This window comes from Toxorhynchites rutilus, chromosome 1 (genome assembly GCF_029784135.1).
Source record: "Toxorhynchites rutilus septentrionalis strain SRP chromosome 1, ASM2978413v1, whole genome shotgun sequence".
NCBI lineage: Eukaryota > Metazoa > Arthropoda > Insecta > Diptera > Culicidae > Toxorhynchites > Toxorhynchites rutilus.
The window spans coordinates 114,529,650-114,551,529 of NC_073744.1; the positions used below are offsets into that span (position 1 = coordinate 114,529,650).

Consider the following 21,880-nt stretch of genomic DNA (forward strand, 5'->3'; position numbering starts at 1 on the left):
ATTTCATAAAATCATTCCTCTCTTGACAAATAAGCTTTCATTTGTTAGAAAAGGAATAATTTTATGAATTTTTGAATTTTGATATTGGATTTTACAATTTTTTGCAATTTTGCATTTTTTTTAAAGTCTCTATTTTCTTTCACCTGATGCAATCTAGTCCACCTAACTATTTGTTTGTTTTTTTTTTCCATATCGAAGTATTATCCGATAAATTAAGATGCTTTTCACAAAATTTAGTCGATTAATTTCACAAAATTTATGATTACTTTCTGGCAATGGTGAAACAAAACATTAAGTTTAGCACGGTCATGAGATGAAATAAGACTTTCATAAGCCACTGGTTCGATCAAAGCGATGTCATAAGGATTATCTCCGTAATTTTGAGCTGAAACATCAGGAACACATTCAAAATCTGTCTTTCGGCAACCATTCCTTGATTAACGCACTTTCAACCAAACTTCCTGTCTTTGATAAAATTCTGGTTTGTATACAAACGTAAATAATCAAAACACGAGTTACGAAAACCTTTGTTCTTTTTTTATCGGAAAAAGGTTGAAAGATAGTGGAAAATTGTCAAATTTTATTTCAAGCCAAATAACTTGACAAATAAACTTGATTGACGTAACCTACGTCAAGCCGTTTTGAAGTATATCCTAAGTTAGGCCAATACAGTGACTTATACTCGTAATCGTACGCTGCAATGCAGATCTCTTTTTTTCCTTCTATTGAAAGTCGAAAACAAGCTTCCAGAACATTCTATTTAGATAAAGTCATTGTGTTATATGAGAGTTAACCCCGTGAACTCTATCCAACGCAACATTTTACGTTGTGAACAATATACAAACGTTTCGTTTATTTCATTTCAAATTTCCACGCGCTTTTCAAAATATCATGAACAATTTTAATTTTTTTTCCCTTGTGTATGCTTTTAGCCTCGAAAGAAGCACTTTATTCCCACCGTGCGCTCATATTAAGAAGTATTCGTTCCAATCCAGAGTCGATTCACCTTCGCGCTGACACGACGCCTTATAAATCGTACTATTTCTCATTTTGCATACATTCATCGTCGTCTCTCGTGACCAACAAACCAACCCAACATAGCTACGGATCTTCATTTGATTCTTGCACAAGTGTGCATAATCTTCGGAGCGAGCTAGAGAGAGAATCTGAGAGTCAGTCACTTTTTTGCCGACTGCTTGTATTATTATGTGCCGATACTCTCTGGCATGGTTTCGCCGTTCTTGAGGCACTTCACACTTCTCTTTTCCCTTTACGTGTGTGCGCGACGCGGGCCATAGCAATCTTTGACGGTGTTCGTTTTATTTTGTTTAATATTTGTACAGATATATTTTTTCTTCATTCGGTCAGCGACCGTTCGTGTAGTAGCATAGTAGATTGTGTTTCTATACGTGTTTGGTGCATTTTCTCTGCTTCAGGAGGCCAAGAAAAGAACGTTCGGAAGCATCGTCGTCGTTCGCGTATTCACCTCGGCGGGACAGTGTTTTTATCATCTCACGGGTCAGTCAGTAGTAGTGCATCTGAAATTTGCGTAGAATGAAAATTTGTGCAATTCCCGCTTCCCCCTGCGAGCCAGCGATTCATTATTGCAGTGCAAGGTGCTGACATAAAGGAAAAAGAATTTCGGAACAAATTAACTGTGTTACAAGTGTGTGATAATCCAATTCTCAGCTCACTGCGATCGTTTGTTGGGCTATTGTTAAACAGTGACATAACAAAATCAAGGAAAGTGCTTTCTGTGTTTTGAATCAGTGCATCAATAACAAAATAGCATAGCACACTATGCTGATTTGACGGCGCTGCAGGCAAGGAATATTTGAAACAGTTGTTTTCGAACGCACATTCTGGATTAAAATAATATTCATACTCGGAGTATTTGAAGTAAACAGTGGTGCATAATTGGAAGTAAAACATTAATTAACGTACCAGCAATCTAACTTAATTGTATGTTACCATAAATGGTATAGTGCAAGACAGATTAAATTGATGGTAAGTGTTCAAGGTATGCGAATGTGACCTAAAATCTTGAAATAAAATGATGGACTTTTATGGTGTAACCGAGTTTTTCGAGTGTACTAAAGTTTTGTGTAGCTAAATCATTAAATGTTAATGAAATTTACGAAAAATAAGACGTAAACGTAAGGAACGGGTTGAAGTATTACTCAAGAATAACTCAAGTTTCGTGACTAAAATTATTCATAATAGTTAAAATATTGTACTAGATTTGAGATGCAAAATATCTCGAAAAACAACAAATGCTGAAACGTAAATTTCAATTTTTTGACTAATGGTTTTTTGTTGTTGTCTTTAACCAGATTCTCAATCTGCAAAATAATTGGATTTCATCGGAACCGATACACATATAAAGCTACAAATCATATGATTGCCGTTCTTCGAATCTCAATACATCAATTATCTCGGAAAACAGCGAAAGAGAGATAAATGTACACATAAACAGTGTAAATTCTCGTTCCTAATACAAAAAAGATGTTGAGAGAAACAGCCGAAACTAAAAATAACAGAGAATAATAAAGTGACGTGCAAAAACAAGTAAGACAACGAGTGAACGAAGTGAGAAGAAAGGTTTTCGGGAAAAGAGAAAAATCTCTCTAGTTTGGTGTAGCCTACAGAAGTAACAGCAAAAAAATAACAAAACAAAACAAAAAAAACAACGGTGAGACAACAACTTATCTGCGCGCCATTGTGCTCTCGTGTGGTGACTTCAACGCCAGTGTTGAAAGTTAATCGTGCATAAAAAGAAAATAAGTAATTATCCTTTTAAACAAGAAAATTGTAGCCCAAGAGGAGGAGAGGTGGGGAAGCGCCCGCGCCCGCTATTGAGGAAAATATGTTCAGTCAAGCCCGAAATTGGAAAGAGAAGAAGGACAACATAATCGATGTGCTACATTTATAAGTGAGATAATTCCGTTGTTTTCTTCCGCTCATCACGCTTGTTGTTATTCATCCGTATCGCGTGTACTGGAATCCACTACTTGTTTGGCCTCTGGACTGCTACAACTGCTATTCCCGTGATACGGAACATATTGTGTCTGTGTATTGTTACTATGGAGACTAGTTATAACAGTGGCACTGGAGAATTCGACGTAAACATGTTCGATCAATATATTTACAAGGTGAGTGGATTGATTTGTTCTTTCTACTTGTTATAAATGGTGATCATGTAGTGTGGCTGCTAGCCGTAATTGTTTGAACGTTTGAATGAAAATACCATCGTAACATTTCAACTGAAGCAGCGCTGTTGAATGCCACTCTTGTGAAGGTCTTTCAAATAGAGAGCCGTGATCATAATGATTGGAAAATCAACTGAAATGAGTTCATCCTTTGATTTGCGAAATCCTGCTTGCTAAAAGCTTCGATTTGTTTGATTATTACGCGGTGCAAAATTACTATTTCATAAAACGTAAATTTTGTAAGAGAATACAGAGTTATACCATTTAAAAAACAGCTGCGCTTCCGTAAATACCGCCAATCCCAAACACGCACTAAAAAATAACACTGCAAACAACAATGCAAAAGATAACTGAGTGTCCGTTCGAACAATAAGATTGTTATCGTTTGAATTTCGGTTCCGGTGACGTTAATACATAAGTACCAAATCGATTTTTTCTTTTCGGTTTTTTGATTGTGGATTTTTGATATAAATTTATTTTTTTTTATTTTAATTTTATTTGGTTTTAATTTCACCAAAAACCACCTGACATATTTCATAAACATTGGATCGCTTTCAAGGCTTCCAAATTAGTGGTTCTTCCCTTACTACGCCTACTCGTTTTTTTCAGTCGATTCAGTCGAAACTGCGACGATGGGAGTTGATTTTACAGTTTACTCAGTCTACTAGAATGGCTTCATTGGAACATCTAGGACACACCCAGCTTATATATTTAATTGTCGAATTAATTTGAACATACGAGAAATGATGCCAAGTATCTCGTACAGTACACTCACAATACCATAGCATCATTATCGGGCTCATTGCATAAACCGCAAATGGAAATGGAGGTCAATTTTTAGACCTCGTCGACCCCCAAAATCAATTTTCATTCATGTCGACCCCTGAGAAACCAATATCGACCACTTTGAGAACCCCTGGTCTAGACTCATTGAAACCTAAAAGTCACAGGAGGGTTGTGTCCGAGACACGACCGCATAGTTGACGTAGGATTCCGTTAGGCTATCTGCTAATTTTGGATATGTTTCAATAATTACATAGTTAAACTCTTTGATAATGATGTGGTGGCCCTGAAAAGGGCCGTTTTGTTTGGTTGTTGGGTATTGTTTGTTCACTCCACCAGTGTTTACCGAGTAATGATGATAGAAGGATGGTAAACAGTCGTTGAATTGTGCGTATCAGATAAAAGATACCTAAGTAGAACGATATTTGATGAAAACCGCCCTCTGTGATCCTAGACGAGATGCCGCCTGTGTTATGTATGGATGAAATAAAGAAAAATGCTCACCAATGTAATATAAGGTAATACCATCACCGAACACAATTATAAATTTTTCTCATCAGTTCAAACATGTTACTAATATAGAGAAAACATATTTGAAATGTAAAAAATAATTTTCTTTTATAATTTTTACACTTTGAGTGTTTATTCAACCCAATGCGAATATCAATTGGACTTCTTCTTGAATGGCGTTAACGTTCCCTTGTGGAACTTTTGCCGTCTCAACGTATGCATTAACTAGCGTCATTTATTAATACTTGGTCGAGATTTCTTAAGCCAAATAACACGCCTTGAATGTATTCCGAGGGGCAAGCTCTTGAATACGCATGACCACAGTGCAAGTCGAAGGAAATTTCTTTGACGAAAAATCCCCCGGCCAGAACGGGAATCGAACCCGAACACCCGGCATGATAATGTGAGACGCTAACCACTCGGCCACGGGTGCACTAATCAATTGGACTAACAACACCTAATACTATGTGTAGAGCATATGGGAAATCACTGTTTATAATATTTCTTCACTTTTCCAATTTTTCTCGCCGTATGAACTTTGCTTGGGTGAGAATGAGCACAACAAAATAGACAGCTTAAACCAAACGACCCGTTCTCGAGCGGGAACACACCTTGGCTTTTATTTATGAAAATTGAAATAAATCGTTTCATATTTCAAATCATTTTTAACAATACTGCTACAATATACAGTTTTACACTTACACTTGTGCTCAATTTGCACAATACACGATTGGTCATTGATATGAAATTTCCCGAAGCAACCAACATTAAAGTTACAAATCCAAATTTTATTTGCTAGAATTAATCGTATCACTCACCTTACTTGCAATATAAAATGCCTCCAACTTGCATATATTTGCAATGCCGATTTCCCCCGGGCATCTTAGTTTTTATGTCTCTGTTAGGGAACACATTTCGGTAGGAACAAAACGTTCCCCATACTTTAATGTATTTACAGTGCCGATTTCCCCCAGGCAGCTTGGTTTTGATGTCTCTGTTAGGGAACACATTTCGGTGGGAACAAAATCTCCCCCTATTTTTATGTATTTGCAATACCGATTTCCCCCAGGCAGCCCGGCTTTGATGTCTCTGTTAGGGACCCGCCGCATGTGTCGTCAATTTCGACCAATTAAAAGTGGGTATTTCCGTTAGGATAGGGATTGAGATTTTTCAATTGCTCGATAGTTAGTTCAATGACATATATTATTTTCTTCAGTATAAAAAATTGTTATGGAGTCCCGAAATCGATTGACGCAAAAATTTCATCAATCCATCAAGAAATGACTGAGTGATAAGCGTTTGAAATTGGACAATTTTCACGATGTGCTCGATTTTCGATTTTCAATTTGTACCCCAATATGTTCCCGAAAGACGTAATCCTACGTCAAAAAAGACGGGTGGGTAATGTCGGGGACATAACCGGAGTGACGTAGGACTATACAAAGGGGACAGCTTTTGTTAAATATATTTTTTAAATATATTGTTTTATTTTCTTCTCCTACGTGAATACCTACCTATCTACCTCAAAAACATAGAGTGGGTTATATCTATGGTATAACCGCAATGGTGACGTAGGAGTATCGTTGATTCAGTGATCCTTTGTTTGAAGTTGAATCTGAATCCATTCTGAATGAATGAATAAATAATATTTGACTTCGAAAATGAGAGCGTTACGTTGGAGTTACAAGGTTTTATGCATCCAATATTGGATACGAAAATATCCTACTGATGGGGAAGAATAATCTTCAGAAGCTATCCTGTTAATTGCGTTTGATTAAAAAATCACAAAACCAAATGTATTTGGTCACAGTGTTACATGGATAGAAAACATTTAAATAAACTCTTTCACATGAATGTAATTTTAAATTCCCAGAGGAACTGGCAGATTATTTTCAGTAACGATTAGATATTTCCACATTTTCCTCGATACTGGTAGCCCACCAGTGGTTAATGCTAATTCGATAACCACCTGTTAATAGCACTTGATTGAAAAACATTTGGTCACAGTGTTACATGGATAGAAAACATCAAAATAAACTCTTTCACATGAATGTAATTTTAAATTCCCAGAGGAACTGGCAGATTATTTTCCGGATCTTTCTCGATGCTGAATGGCATCCAAACGGAAAGAATTCCGTGCGCGTATGTGTGTGTGTAGCGGCTGCTTCGATGGTCACCTTCTCTTCTCTTGAAGGATCGGCTTCTCTGTGCTCCCTCACAGTTTCAAACAAACTGCTCGCGTTTCAGGGCAGATCTCGATCCTTCGCCGTCCAGCATCCTCAGCAACGATGTTGTCTTGTCGATGTCCTCACGAAAAATGAATGCGTCTCACCACCAGAATATCGCTTAAGTATGCTTTTTGTGCGTGATTGAATCGAGAGAAGGCGTGGTTTACGATGGCAATTTGGAAGGCAAACTAGAGGGGAATGAACTCTCTGAGCTCGGAACTTTCGGCGACTGAGCAATAATCGATTGCGGGCGCATACAATATTGGATACGGAAATATCCTACTGATGGAGAAGAATAATCTTCAGAAGCTATCCTGTTAATTGCGATTGATTGAAAAATCACAAAACCAAATGTATTTGGCCACAGTGTTACATGGATAGAAAACATTAAAATAAACTCTTTCACATGAATGTAATTTTAAATTCCCAGAGAAACTGGCAGATTATTTTCAGTAACGATTGGATATTTCCACATTTTTCTCGATACTGGAAGCCCACCAGTGGTTAATGCTAACTCGATAACCATCTGTTAATAGCACTTGATTGAAACATATTTGGTCACAGTGTTACATGGATATAAACATCAAAATAAACTCTCTCACATGAATGTAATTTTAAATTCCCAGAGGAACTTGCAGATTATTTTCTGTAACGATTAGATATTTCCACATTTTCCTTGATACTGGAAGCCAGTGGTTAATGCTAACTCGATAACCATCTGTTAATAGCACTTGATTGAAAAATATTTGGTCACAGTGTTACATGGATTGAAAACATTCAAATAAACTCTTTCACATGAATGTATTTTTAAATTCCCAGAGGAACTGGCAGATTATGTTCAGTAACGATTAGATATTTCCACATTTTCCTCGATACTGGAAGCATACCAGTGGTTTATGCTAACTCGATAACCATCTGTTAATAGCACTTGATTGAAAAATATTTGGTCACAGTGTTACATGGATAGAAAACATCCAAATAAACTCTTTCACATGAATGTAGTTTTAAATTCCCAGAGGAACTGGCAGATTATTTTCAGTAACGATTAGATATTTCCACATTTTCCTCGATACTGGAAGCCCACCAGTGGTTTATGCTAACTCGATAACCATCTGTTAATAGCACTTGATTGAAACATAGTTGGTCACAGTGTTACATGGATAGAAAACATCAAAATAAGGTAAAAACTCTTTCACATGAATGTAATTTTAAATTCCCAGAGGAACTGGCAGATTATTTTCAGTAACGATTAGATATTTCCACATTTTCCTCGATACTGGTAGCCCACCAGTGGTTTATGCTAACTCGATAACCATCTGTTAATAGCACTTGATTGAAACATAGTTGGTCACAGTGTTACATGGATAGAAAACATCAAAATAAACTCTTTCACATGAATGTATTTTTAAATTCCCAGAGGAACTGGTAGATTATTTTCCGGATCTTTCTCGATGCTGAATGGTATCCAAACGGAAAGAATTCCGCGCGTGTATGTGTGTAGCGGCTGCTTCGAGATCTTCCCGGAGAACCGTTTGTGGCATCACTCTCCTCCTGATGGATTCGTGTCTGGCCTAAGGTGCACAAACAGGCTCTTGGTGACACCGTTCATCAGCGCTTTCATGATAAACGAAGAGCTTCACCACAACAGCGACAACATGCTCCAGTCGCTGTTCAATTAGAACTGAGTGGATTTCCGAGCGGCGCTCGCTTATATACCGATTGGTGATTTCAATAGCCTGTTTTGAAAGCAATTTTAAGACTATTGAAACAAGTTTTTGGATCAAAAAGTAACAAGTATAGAACGCGTAGACATTTTATCTTTCGAATGAAGTGTTTATCATACCATTTCGTTCAGTTGTTTAGGAGCTATTAACGCTCAAAATCCCGGTCTCCGGCGTAACGCTTTCGTTTTCGAAACTTTGATTTTACACCCCGGTATAGAAATGAAAGACGTAGTCCTACGTCAAAATGGATTAGTTTACTGTTTACTCTTCATGAATATGATGGTTCTGAAAAGAACTTTTGGTGTTGTGTTTTTGTTATCGCTCGATATTCCCATCTTGTTCGGTTAAACCTTCCTGTTTAGCTATTGCGTTTGCCACTCGCCACAGCTTTCACAGTTGGAAAATTTCTTCCCATCCAGATTGTGACATGTTGTTCAGTAAATTACATTTGATGCGACGTGCCGGAGAAACACTTTGCCACTCACTGAAACTAATTGTTGCCTTGATGAGCGCCGAACCGAAGCTGCTCTGTTCTTGATGCGGGTTTTCTGATTGTCGTGAGCAGCTTTGCAAGCCAACTCGAGCACTCCGACGGCCGAAACTCTATAACCGCTGTTAGGTATACTGGTGCTCCGGCACCAATCCGTTCGGCCTAGTTACCCTTGCGGAGCAATCAGTGAATGCGACCAACAGGGAACTGGAGACCTGCACGGTTCGAGTGAGACTTTGCCTATCCCTTAACTTGTCCTCCTTTGTTACGTCCACGATGCCGATGCCGTACAACCACACGGGTTTACGGTTTGAAAGAAAATAAGATATTTTTTTGGGGTCCGCGTGTTTTATACTCTAGCGGTACACACTCACAGGATAGAGACAAATCGGCAGACTCAGCCAGAGGGGCGAGTCCAACGAGACGAACAAATGAGCGTTAAAAGGGAGCGATGGCAAACAAATACATTCATTACGATTTGTTCGCTCGTTGGATTCACATGCAGGTTAAAAAGGGTCCTTTTCAGGATCACAAAATTATCTTCAATCTAAAGAGTTTATTGTTTTGTTATCACTCGATATCCCCATCTTGTTCGGCTAAACCTTGCTGTTTAGCGATTGCATTTGCCACTCGCCACAGCTTTCACAGTTGGAAAATTTCTTCCCATCCAGCTTGTGACATATTTTACAGTAAATTACATTTAATGGCACGTCGCATTACCATTCAGTATCGGATTGGAGGTAATTTTAACCTGTAATTGAACATTTGCGATGACAGTGGTACAGTGTCGACCTTCAATGTGGGGTCATAATTTGGACCCCGAACTCTATGTTTACAAAAATGTCCAACTAAATATGTCGCATTACTGGTCCGACCAATTAGCTAAATGTCGAGATAAGTGTAAATTACTGTACTTTCAATCTAGAAGCAATTTAAGAATTGGTGAAAATCAATAAGCTCAGAACAACTGTCAAATTCACATACTCATCAGATCGTGGCAAACAAATTATGAAAAAATCAATTTGTGTTTTATTAATATTTTGGATAATGTTTTAGAAAGCATTGAACTGTATTTCCTAAACTCTTTGTTGGAAGGTTTAATGGCCCTGGAAAGCGCCTTGTTTTATGGAATGGTTCAAATTTAGAAAACTTAGTACTCGTGGTTTTGAAAAAAACCATTTCGAACGCCCTCGATGCCGCCTTGTTCTGGATTTGCCACCAAAGTAGTGTGTATAAAGAACAAACTTTTTTCTTCTGCTACCTGAAGCCGTTTTGCGATTGCGTTTGCCACTCGCCACTCGCTGCAACTGCCTGTTGTCTTGATGTCCACCGAACCGAATGTGTTCTGTTCCGAATGCGGGTTTTCTTATCGTCGCGAGCAGCTTTACCAGCTAACTCGATCACTTCGGCGGCCGAAACTATATAACGCCGGCTAGGTGGACTGGTGCACTGGTACTAACGCGCTCGGCCTAGCTACCCTTGCGGGGAACTCCAGATCAACACGGTTCGAGCGGGATTTTGCCTTTCCCTTCACTTTTCCTCCTTTGTCATGTCCAGACATGGCTGCTTGGGTTGGTTTGTTGATGTGTTGTGATGCGAACCGATGTGGTGTACGGTTTGAATGAGAATGATCGTTACGGCAGCGGAGCGGGGATTTTTAAGCTGACTGGCTGGCTCGAGAATTACGCATGTGTGAGACTGCGACCAATGTTTCGTTCATTTTTTTCTTTTTCCTTTCCAATCGTGGTTCATTCTATTTCGCTGCTGCTCTGGTTGCCCGTTTTGGTCGGTTCGATTTGAGGAGCACCAAATAAACCAATCAAAAATGGGCACATAGTGCATTTGGAAAATGCTTGATATTTCACAATTATTCAATTATTTATCTCAAGAAAAATTAAATGTTATTCGTTATGATAGATGCGTAGATATATTTCCTATCAATTGATGCAAAAACCTTTGCGATCTATTGATAAATGCTCGAGTTATAAGCGTTCCAAATCTTGCATTTTTTCCTACTTGTTCAGTGCCTAGATTTCCATTTCACCCCCTATATCTTCCGGTTAGACGTAGTCCTACGTCAAAAAAAGTTGATGGGTCTGGGCCTAGGGGCACGGCCGGGATCCTGATAAAGGAGTTCTATGCTTGTTACCTATTGATTGCTAAGCCAAAGTATTTTCATTGTTCAAAATCTGCATTTCTTTTGATACACTAAATGGACGCCCTGAAAAATATGCGTGAGTATTCTCTTTCGAACTTGTAACTCAGCAAATTCAATTCAGTCAAATCATTAATTGCATTTTTACATAACCAAACAATATGCTCGATATAATGACATCCTGAACCACGCAAGACCTACACGATAAAACGTGAATATAGCACGAATTGATTGGAGAACAACCTGAACTTCAATCCAATAAAATCTCTATCAACGTTCAATCTTTTGGACCAGACTCTCGTCAAATCTTTGGGGAGAATAGAGTGAAACCATCCAATATCATCTTCAAGATCATTCCTTGATCATCCCCCCCATTGATTCTGCCAACTGATAAATGCCTATTCATAATATGCATCTAATCACATTGTGAGCTAACTCTGAATTGTAGGTAAATAGATTGCTCATTGCGTTGTGGGGGAGAACGAATGGCAAGTAAAACCGAAATAACACACCCATTTCAATTGTCAAATTGTTTACTTTTTTTTTTTACTATATTCACTGTTCATGTCTTAAACAAAAAAAAATCAACACAACATATGTCGCAATAACGATTTTGAGTAATATGCGTTTGAAAACTCTCAATTAATCGTTAGATTTTTCGTAGAGTTGCTCCCCTATATAGAAATCAAAGACATATTATTTTCTGACACAATTCTCGTTCAAGATTTTTCAACCACTTGCAAATAACATGTTTCTCCGTTACATGGAATAAATGTTTGATACTGAAAATATGATAAAATAAAGACAGCCCTAAATCGGACAATTCCTTTCTCGAGTTTTGTTCTTACCAACACATTCGGTGATCCATTTTTATTTATATAGATTTATATTTATAGAAGAAGATATAGGATTGCGTTTTATCACATTAAAAAAATCAATTGTCATGTTTGGTTGAAATATGTGTATTATTTTTACGGGACCCCTCTCCATTTCAGAGGACGGAGGGGTGTCATACCATCATAGAAACATTTCTCATATTCAAAAACCTTCACATGCCAAATGTGGCTCCATTTGATTGATTAGTTTTCGAAATATGCAGAAATTCGTGTTTCATTTGTATGGTAGCCTCCCCTTAGGAAGGAGGGAGGAGTGTCGAACCATCATAGAAACGTTTATCGATCCCTAAAACCTCTATATGCTAAGTTTATTTCCATTTGCTTGATTAGTTCTTGAGTTATGCAGAAATATTGGGTTGGGGAAAAAGAAATGTCGTATTTCTGATCGAAATTTGACGCTTCATTTAACATACTTAAAATTATCCAATTTAAGTCAAACATGTACCGTTTTGTTCGCAAACTTGTTGCCATTTAGAAGGCAACTTCATTATACCCCTCCCCCCTATAAATCCCCCCTCCTTATTTGCAAAAAACTCAGACAGCCAGTTTTCGCAAGCCTCTTTTGAGGCCAACTTAGTATCACCAAGAGCGTTTTGCATGGACCGGAAGAGATGATAATCACTTGGAGCCAGGTCCAGACTATACGGTGGGTGCAATAGGACATCCCATCCGAGCTCCCGTAGCTTCTGGCGGGTCATCAAAGATGTGTGAGGCCGAGCGTTGGCCTGGTGGAAAACAACACCATTCCTATTGATAATTTCTGGACGCTTCTGGTCAATCGCCTGCTTCAAACGGTCAAGCTGCTCACAGTAGAGAACCGAGTTGAGGGTCTGGTCATAGTTGAGCAGCTCATAGTGGATGATTCCCTTCCAATCCCACCAAACACACAGCAAAACCTTCCTGACCGTCAATTCGGGCTTGGTGATGGTTTGGGCCGGCTCACCGCGCTTCGATCACGACTTTTTTCGCTCTAGGTTGTCGTACGTGATCCACTTTTCATCAGCAGTCACCATCTTCTTCAAAAATGGGTCGAGTTCGTCCCGTTTCAGCAGTGCATCGCAGGCGTTGATTCGGTCTAAAAGATTTTTTTGCGTCAACTCGTGTGGCACCCATACATCCAGTTTTTTTTGGAATCCAGTCTTCTACAAATGGTTCCAAACGGTTTTATGGTCTATACCCAGTTTCTGGCCAATCGAGCGAGTGCTCACATGCCGGTCTACTTGGATGATTTCAACGATTTTATCGGTTTCCACGACGATTGGTCTACCAGTACGGGGTGTATCTTCGACAGCCACTACACCAGAACGAAATTGATCAAACCAACGCTGTGCTGTGCAAATCGTTACAGTATCGGGTCCATAAACTACACGATTTTTTTCGGCCGCCTTCGTTGCAGTTTTACTTCGCAGGTAGTAAAAACGTAAAATATGGCGAATTTCTTGCTTGGTGGACTCCATCTTTGACGCGCTATAACTTGAAACTGAAAAGGACAATCACAACACTGCCAAACGACACTTGTATTACAGATTGTCGTCTTTAAATAGCCGTATAGTATGACCCGATGCGTTAAGTACAACACACGATATGTTTAAGTGTTGCCATATATTGACAATATACGACATTTCTTTTTCCCCAACCCAATATATGCTTCATTTGTATTAGAGAGGGAGGATAAGTGTCGATTCACCATGCCTAATTTGGTTTTATTTGCTTGATTAATTCTCGAGTAATGCATAAATTTGTGTTTCGTATGTATGGCAGTTCCCCCTTAGAGAGAGGAGTGGAGTGTCTAACCACCGTTAAAACATTTATTGCACCCTATAACCTCCACATGCTAAATTTGGTTTCATATTCTTGTCTAACCACCACAGAATCATTTACTGCACCTTTAAACCTCCATATGCCTAATTTGGTTTCTGGCGTAGCTGTAACATCCATACCTCTCACGCTAAGGGCCACGAGTTCAATTCTCACTCCCGACATTCTTCTGAAATGGAAGGTAAAAGTGACGAACCAGCCAAAGGTGTTGAAAGTCACTATAATACAGAAAAAAAATTTAAAAAAAATAATTTGGTTTCATTTGCTTGATTAGTTCTTAAGTAATACAGACATTTGTGTTTCATTTGTATGGCAACCCTATCTTAGAGGGGTGGGGGGAAGGTGGGTGTGTCTAACCACCATAGAATTATTTACTGCATCCTATTGCCTCCACATGCCAAATTTGGTTTTATTTGCATGATTAATTCTCGAGTAATTCAGAAATTTGTGCTTCATTTGTATGGCAGATTCTAACCACCATAGAAACAGTTATTGCACCCTGAAGTTTCCATTTGCCTAATTTGGTTTATTTTCTTGATTAATTCTCGAGTAATGCAAACATTTGTGTTTCATTTGTACGGCAGCCCCCTTAGAGAGTGGGGAGGGGTCTCAAACTGTCACGAAAACCTTCCCCGGTCCCAAAAACCCCTACATACCAATTTGCATGTCGATTGGTTCAGTAGTTTCCGAGTCCATAAGAATCAGAGAGACGGAAAGACAGACAGACATCACTCCATTTATATATATACTAGCTGACCCGGCTAACGTTGTTCTGCCATACAAATTACTTCTAGTGAATATTTTGACTGTTGAATACAAAATAACTAATGTTTTGCAATACATGTGTGCTCAAATGTTTCAACGATCTATAAAATTAATTGATTATGGTCGATGAAGGATAGATTCCACGTGGATATCGAGCAGATACGTGAAGATTTGACCGTGTATTGCATTGGACTTGGACCGTGGGAACTTCCCGAACCTGAGTGTGATGTGGAGATGGAGATGAGATCTATAATGTACAGAGAAATGGACCGGATCGATCGGATCTCAGGATTCTTTTTTTGAATTCAGAAATCTGATCATTCGTGCTATGAAATGTAGCAACCTTGCCTCGGCGCAAAATAAACTTCAAAATAAGTAATCCGTATTCGTGGAGCAATTTAATCTGTATCAGATCAGCAGACACGAAAATAATTTTAAATTGCTTAAATTTGGATGAAAATCATTACTCGATGTTGTTTAAATACTTAAAAAACAGTCCGAACTTAACGATTCTTCTATAAATCTTGTATACATTCAGCAATATGTTAGACGAAATACGTGTAATTTTGTAATAGAGCCCATTAAAGACTGCATTTCTTTTGTTTGAACACACGTGCTGTCGTTTCAACAAAGGCCGTGTAGGTGTTACTCATGATAGCGTCTCGCTATCATTCCTTGAACCGCTTCTGTTGATTGTCTCATAGGAATCGCAGTCGTTCGCTCTCTACTTTTGCGAATATGTTGACCATGGATTATTGACACAGCTCAATTCATCAAACGACACACATAAGAATCCATCTAGGGCACTCTTTCGTTTGTTTCGTCTCCTCCAACCACATAATATTAAAATATTAATTCAAAATGAGTAATGATATTCCTAATAATTAAAGTAATAAGTGGCGCATTGGATCTACACACGTGCTCTTCAATCGGTTTTTTATCAGGATTGACGACAATAGCGTGACTATTATTTTGCATTCCAAGCGTGGGTGTGATTAGAATAATTTCAATAATTCATTGTGCTCATCTAAAAAGGCTTCCAGCTCGCCGGCGATATTCCTAGTTTTAGTCGAATTGAGGTTACTTGCGTATGTGTAGGGTGAAATTCGATGAAGAGGACGAAGTGCCATCTGGCATTAAACAACGTAAATAAATTCGTCCTGTTTAAAAAACGAACGACGAATCAATTATTTGGTATCGTTTATATAAAAATACCTATATCGCGATAAAAAAAAGATGAGGGTGAAAATTGGTTATATATGGTTATAAGTTTTTTTTTCAAGCCAAATTTATGCAAAAAAAATACGAAAACAAAGTTATTCTGATTTTATTTGCATGGGACCACCCTAATCGGTATCAAATATAAAGTAATAGGTATCCTAGCGGCATCATATATATAGTTTACGACCTATTCTCATGCCTGCCAAGTTTTTTGAGTATAATATCATTAAAATCAATCGAGCCGTTTCGGAGGAGTTTGACCACGAACATCGTGACATGAGAATTTTATATATAAGATATATTAGATAGATAGATATGAGACTCAGGATTGCAGTTCCTGTTTTCAGATTGTCAGTATGAATTCGAAATTCTAATTGAATTCCTAGATTTCCTAGGAACTTGAAGATACCAAAAACAAGATTCCTGCACACATTGCTGCATTCACATACAGACTTCAGATTCCTTAACCTATGATACACTTGAGTTTCGAATCAAAATCCCAGATACAGAATTTAAATTTCATAGTCTGAATCCCGGAAATTGATTGTTAGTTTACGGTTCTAAACTCAAATCCCTGATTCTCAATGTGGTTTCCGAAATATGATTCCTTCTTAAGATTTACAGTTCAGATTTTTATACAATTCGAGTTGGCAGAGATTTGACTGGTTCGAGATTCAGATTACTGATTTTCATGTTTTAAATTCAATCACTCAAAAATCAGAGCTGAAAATATCTGAGATTTATTATTATTAATTTTGATGAGGCTCTAGAAAGGAATCACTGGATCATTTTTTGAGTTCCTGCTTCTGTCTCAGATTTCAGTATAATTTCCATATTTCAGATACAAGATATAGAGCTCGAATCCAGATTGTTATTTCTTATTGAAACGAAAGACATAGTTCTACGTCAAAATTTCTTTGTTTTTAATTTCCCATGATTTCTTCATTCTGATGATTAATTCTGCATTTTAGATTCCTATTCCTGTTCCATTGCAGTACCGCCAAAAAACCGTTTAAGCAGCATTGAAACCACTCCCGTCATGTTTTTACCTGAAATATTCAAGGTCCTTACGATAATCGTACGATAAACTAACGATTGAACGATCTTTTTCATTTTGAGGCAAACAATTACTAAGAAAAAAAGACGAATAAATAAGATTAAACGATGATGCTGTTTGCCATGTTATTTGGCATGAAGTTCTCAACCAAGTATCGTTGAAATGACGTAGGGGTAGTGGGGGCAAATTGGTCATGGGGGGCAAAGTGGTCATCTGCTTGTTTGATAGTATTACTATTGACTATTGACACCGTATTGAAAGGCACCTTATGTTTGAAGAATTTAATGAATTTTGAGTCACTATATACTTCAGTAGAGCTGTCGCAAGTCGAAATATAAATAAAAACAGAAATTGATCTCTCGATAGCCATTTGGCCGTAGTTCTGTGTGTATGGTATCTAAGGGATTTCTCGTGAAATTTAGTTTATTCAATCTGATATGTTGGACAAATCAGTAGTTTGGACGACTGTTACATGTACCTACTATATCGAATATGATTTGAACAAATTAGAACGAAAAAACACTTAAATCTATCCCATTTAGCTTGATATGTGCGAGTGACCACTTTGTCCCTCCTAGGTGACCACTTTACCTCCAAGCGAAAAAAATCTTCTATTTTTCACCTTTTTTTTTCAATGATGAAAAATGTACTATTTTTAATTTTTATAGTAAAAGCCGTATGCTATCTTGAACTACAATGAGTTGAACTAAAATAAAAACTGGACATATTCCTTAGGGTGACCACTTTGCCCCCACTTCCCCTAATGTTGTGTTGAGAAGACGGTTTTCATTTTTGAAGCTAGAAAGGAAACGTTTAGTTCATATATGAAGTCAATAAATTATTATCATATCGATAACAATTTGTTGAAAACTTTTAACATTGCTCAAGAAACTACACAGAGCAAAAGTACTAGACACAAATACAAACACTCGAAGAAAATTGAAACGCGATATATGATTAGAGCTAGAAAGCAAACTAACGTTAGATTGACATAAATTCCATTCGTTAGTTGCATGTTCAACTGGAGGAAATGGTGTTTACAACCTTAAACGACGATTATGGTTTCCATTGAAATATATGCAGTTCATATTATTTATTTTTCTTCCCTCATTTTTTTTCGTGTTGCTGCTGCCATTGCTATTGCTTGCTTCAATGAACTCTTTTTGCGTCCCCGTCTTATTCGTCTTCGTCTTTCGACGTTCAATAGTCTATCCTGTTTCCTCACTCTTTTTTTTCCGTCGTTGTTGTTGTTGTTGTGGCATCACATCTCCGACATGGTATTTATTTTCATTACAGTTTTGGAGTCACGATTTTACAATTAGCATATTTATCAGGAAAATAATTGATTTATCTCCCCCTCACCCTCTGATTCCTGTGTGTGTTTGAGAGGAGCTTTTTTGAGTTTGCTTTCTCCAACGAAAACCCACACGCGAGATCGCTTGCTGCTTCTAAGACCTAAATTCACATGGTGCTAAAGTGCATTATTACGCTGCTCTCGTATATGGCTAGCTAGCAGCTTTCTTTTTATGGGAAAGCTTTTTATGCTAAACAAAACGATAAAACAACAACAACAACAACAACTGAGAAACGCCGTATACGTAACCTGTTTAACTGCATTCTTCTGGAGAAATAAAGAAGAATGATAACCGTAATGGTTAGATGTGCTTTTGTCTTTTTTTTTCGCTGAAATGGATATGTTGACTAGAATCATTGAAATGGCTGGATTTTCGCTGGATTTCAAACGAAATAATCAACTGTTCCGTGATGTTGGTCCCAAAGTGTCTAGCTTGCTTGAATTGAAGAAATTGTTGACCTCGTTAAAAAATCAATCGCTTTCTGTTTTGAAATCATCATAATAGTACCAGCTATGATTTCCTCCGAGACTGATTCGAAGACGAATTTATTTTTCTTGTAACGTCAATCCATGGATAATAATTATCTATTCAGAAACTATTTTTTCGTTTATTTTGATTGAAAATTCGTATTCGAAATGCACAGTTGTTATTTAGGTTTTTGTCAAACAGCTCGTTTCTGGCTTGCATTGGTTCGTGGGAGCTGTCTTGGGGGCTATGGGATGAGCGTTCCACTCGCCAAGAAAAGCTTGTCGGAAAAAGTTGGAGGGTTGTGTCAAAGACATGATCATTAGGGTGGCAGCGAAAATGGTCATGTCAAATTTCAAAAACCGACCATGTACATTTTGTTTATTGGCCCCAAAAAAATGATCTGTACAAAGTTTAAGCTCGATTGGACATGATTTAGGGTTGCCTCAAAGCGCTCAAAGTTTTGATTTTTGATCCTCGAAAATCTTCAAAGGGGGGAGTAAAGGAAATTTGGAAAATCGAAATTTTTTGTTCAATGCTAAATGACTTAAAAAGGCATAAAACGTCGAGATCTGATGTTATCACAAAAACAATTTTTTTTCAAGGATCAAAAAATAAAAACTTTGATCGCGTTGTGGCACCCCTAAATCATGTCCGACCGAGCTGAAACTTTGCATAGATCACTTTTTTGAGCCAATAAACAAAATGTGCATGGTTGGTTTTTGAAATTCGATGATGAAATTTTTCCCATACATCCATTACCACCCTAATGATCATATACCTGATATAGGATTACTCTAAGCTTAGTTACATGTTGATTTTGAATATATTTGATAGATAGAAAAGTTGAAAACATGTTGTGATTCTGAAAAGAATAGTTTTTTCAATGTGTGTTTCTTTTTTTTATCTGTATTATAGTGACTTTCAACTCATTTGGCTGGTTCGTCACTTTTTACTTCCTTTTTTGGAAGAATGTCGGGAGTGAGAATTGAACTCGTGACCTTTAGCGTGAGAGGCATGGATGTTACCACTACGCCAGATCGCCTCCCAATGTGTGTTTCTGTCGTACATTATTTGATGAGTGTTTCCATTTAATCTCTATCTGCATCCTTGAGACGCGTCCACATTACGCCAATCGGCCTTGGCCGCCCGGTAAAGCCGGCTAAATGTGGACGTACCGCCCGGGCTTGCCGACGTGCCGAAAACCGACTCGAATCAAACCGAACCCAACCGAAACCGAAACAAGTCGGTCCGGTTCGAGAAAGTCGAACCAAAACAAAACGACGTAAATTAGCGTTGACGACATAGTGCTTCGTGTGTTCGTGACGGCTTCGTGCATCCGATGGGACTTCGGCTTCGTGCACCCGATGGGGCGTCCACATTACATAACGAACCGAATTTGCCGCCTGGTACAGGCCGATCGGCATCATTCGGCATAATGTGGACGCGCCTTTACAGTGGCCAAAACACACCGATTTTGACGTGACTCTACGACGTTTTTTGACGTAGTACTACGTCTAACTGGAAGATATGGGGGTAAAATGAAAATCTAAATACTGAACGTGTAGGAAATCATGAAAGATTTCGAACGCTTTGAACTCGACCATTTTCTATTAGATCGCAGAGAGGTTAGCAGCAATTGATTGGAAGTGTTCGAACGCATTTATCACAAAAAAGAGAACTACATTTCTCTGAGATAGACAACTAAATAATTGTAAAATATCAAGCATCAAGTTTTGGTTGTCCCAAATTGTGCTCGTTAACTCAACGTGCTCCCTTGGCCGAGTGGTTAGCGTCATAACTAACATGCCGGGTGTTCGGGTTCGATTCCCGTTCTGGTCGGGGGAATTTTTCGTCAAAGAAATTTCCTCCGACTTGCACTGTGATCACGCGTATTCTAGAGCTTGCCACTCAGAATGCATTCAAGGCGTGTTATTTGGCATAGAAATCTCAACTAAGTACAAATAAAAATGACGCAAGTAATACTACGTTGAGACGGCGAAGTTCCTCTAGGAACGTTAGTGCCATTGAAGAAGAAGTAGAACTCAACGACCAGCTATACGAAATCAACAAGTGATTTTTCGGACTCGATAATGAAATATGTGATGTTTGAATAAAATTAGATTTGCGTTGTTGAGAAATAAATTATCTTCCTATTAAAAACAACATTTTGAATGCGCCGTTATAAATCTCACACAAAAACGTCACTGCAATTTGACGTCACTTTTAACGCGGAAACAATGCGCGAAAATTTAATAATCAAACGGAAAATCACCAATAAGCTTAAAACCACCTCTAAATTCACACAAGCTTTCTTCCAACAATGAATTTAAAAAATCAATTTGAATTTTATCATTTTGCGTAGCACTTTTATATCACTGCATCGAGCATTATGAATTGACTCTTAAGTGATTATTTTGATAACTCTAAAAAAGGCCGTGACGAGCAAAGTTACATCGCTGTGTATGTTGGATCGATAACACGAGAACGGTTCCTGCTTGGTGAACGGAGGAATGAAACAAGTTGTGTTTGCGCAGATAAATTGAAACTTTTTGCTGCTACTGCTGTCGCTGATGTTATTTCTGTTTTGCTATCGGTCCTTTTGATGTGAAGTGCTTCCCGATTAAAAAACGGATGATTGATTTGGAGCACCGTACTGAAATTTTAGCCAAATTGACTAGCAACCACACAAGAGCGGGGCTTGCGATGTAATGTTTCGTTTCTTTTTTTTTTGGTCCTATTTCGCTTTTAAGAATGATATGCACGATGGATAGCTACTATTGTTTTCGCAGTGGTATTGATGTATTCGAAATTGTATTTCGTTGTTACTTTAGTTGTCCCCATCTAGAAACAGACAGAGTAATGCACGCTCAAAACTAGACAAACTTTCGTGACCAATTTTTGTTTTTTTTAATATATTATATCATATTGGACAAACTCTATAATCAGTCGAATTCTGAAGAGTATTGGAGTACCTAACCTTGACTCCAGGGAAGGATACTATGAATGATGTGTCTGAACAAGGAGGCGCGAACGAGTATGAGTGCCTTATCTCTCCACCGCTTCCATAAAAATCGTGGTCCTTTTCAGGGCCACTGAAACTTAATTCACAAAACAATTCTGATTACGTAGAAATGTTCTCTAATAATGAACACTCGTAAGTGTTCAAGTAATTGTTGAATAATATTATTTTTTCACTGAACT

The 21,880-nt window shown here is 38.0% G+C and overlaps 1 protein-coding gene across 4 annotated transcripts in view; it reads left to right on the forward strand.

Annotated features, from left to right (window-relative positions):
• Positions 1-1,333: 1,333 nt before the first annotated feature.
• Positions 1,334-21,880, forward strand: part of LOC129761976 (TOX high mobility group box family member 4-like) — a 255,471-nt gene continuing 234,924 nt past the window's right edge. For 2 of the 4 annotated variants that reach the window (XM_055759862.1, XM_055759863.1), the window contains exons 1-2: positions 1,334-2,007; positions 2,334-3,152. In XM_055759862.1, the coding sequence (XP_055615837.1) occupies positions 3,084-3,152 (69 nt within the window). In that variant the 5' untranslated portion in view covers positions 1,334-2,007; positions 2,334-3,083. The remainder of the gene's footprint in view (positions 2,008-2,333; positions 3,153-21,880) is intronic. The other 2 variants (XM_055759860.1, XM_055759861.1) reach the window with 2 other exon arrangements.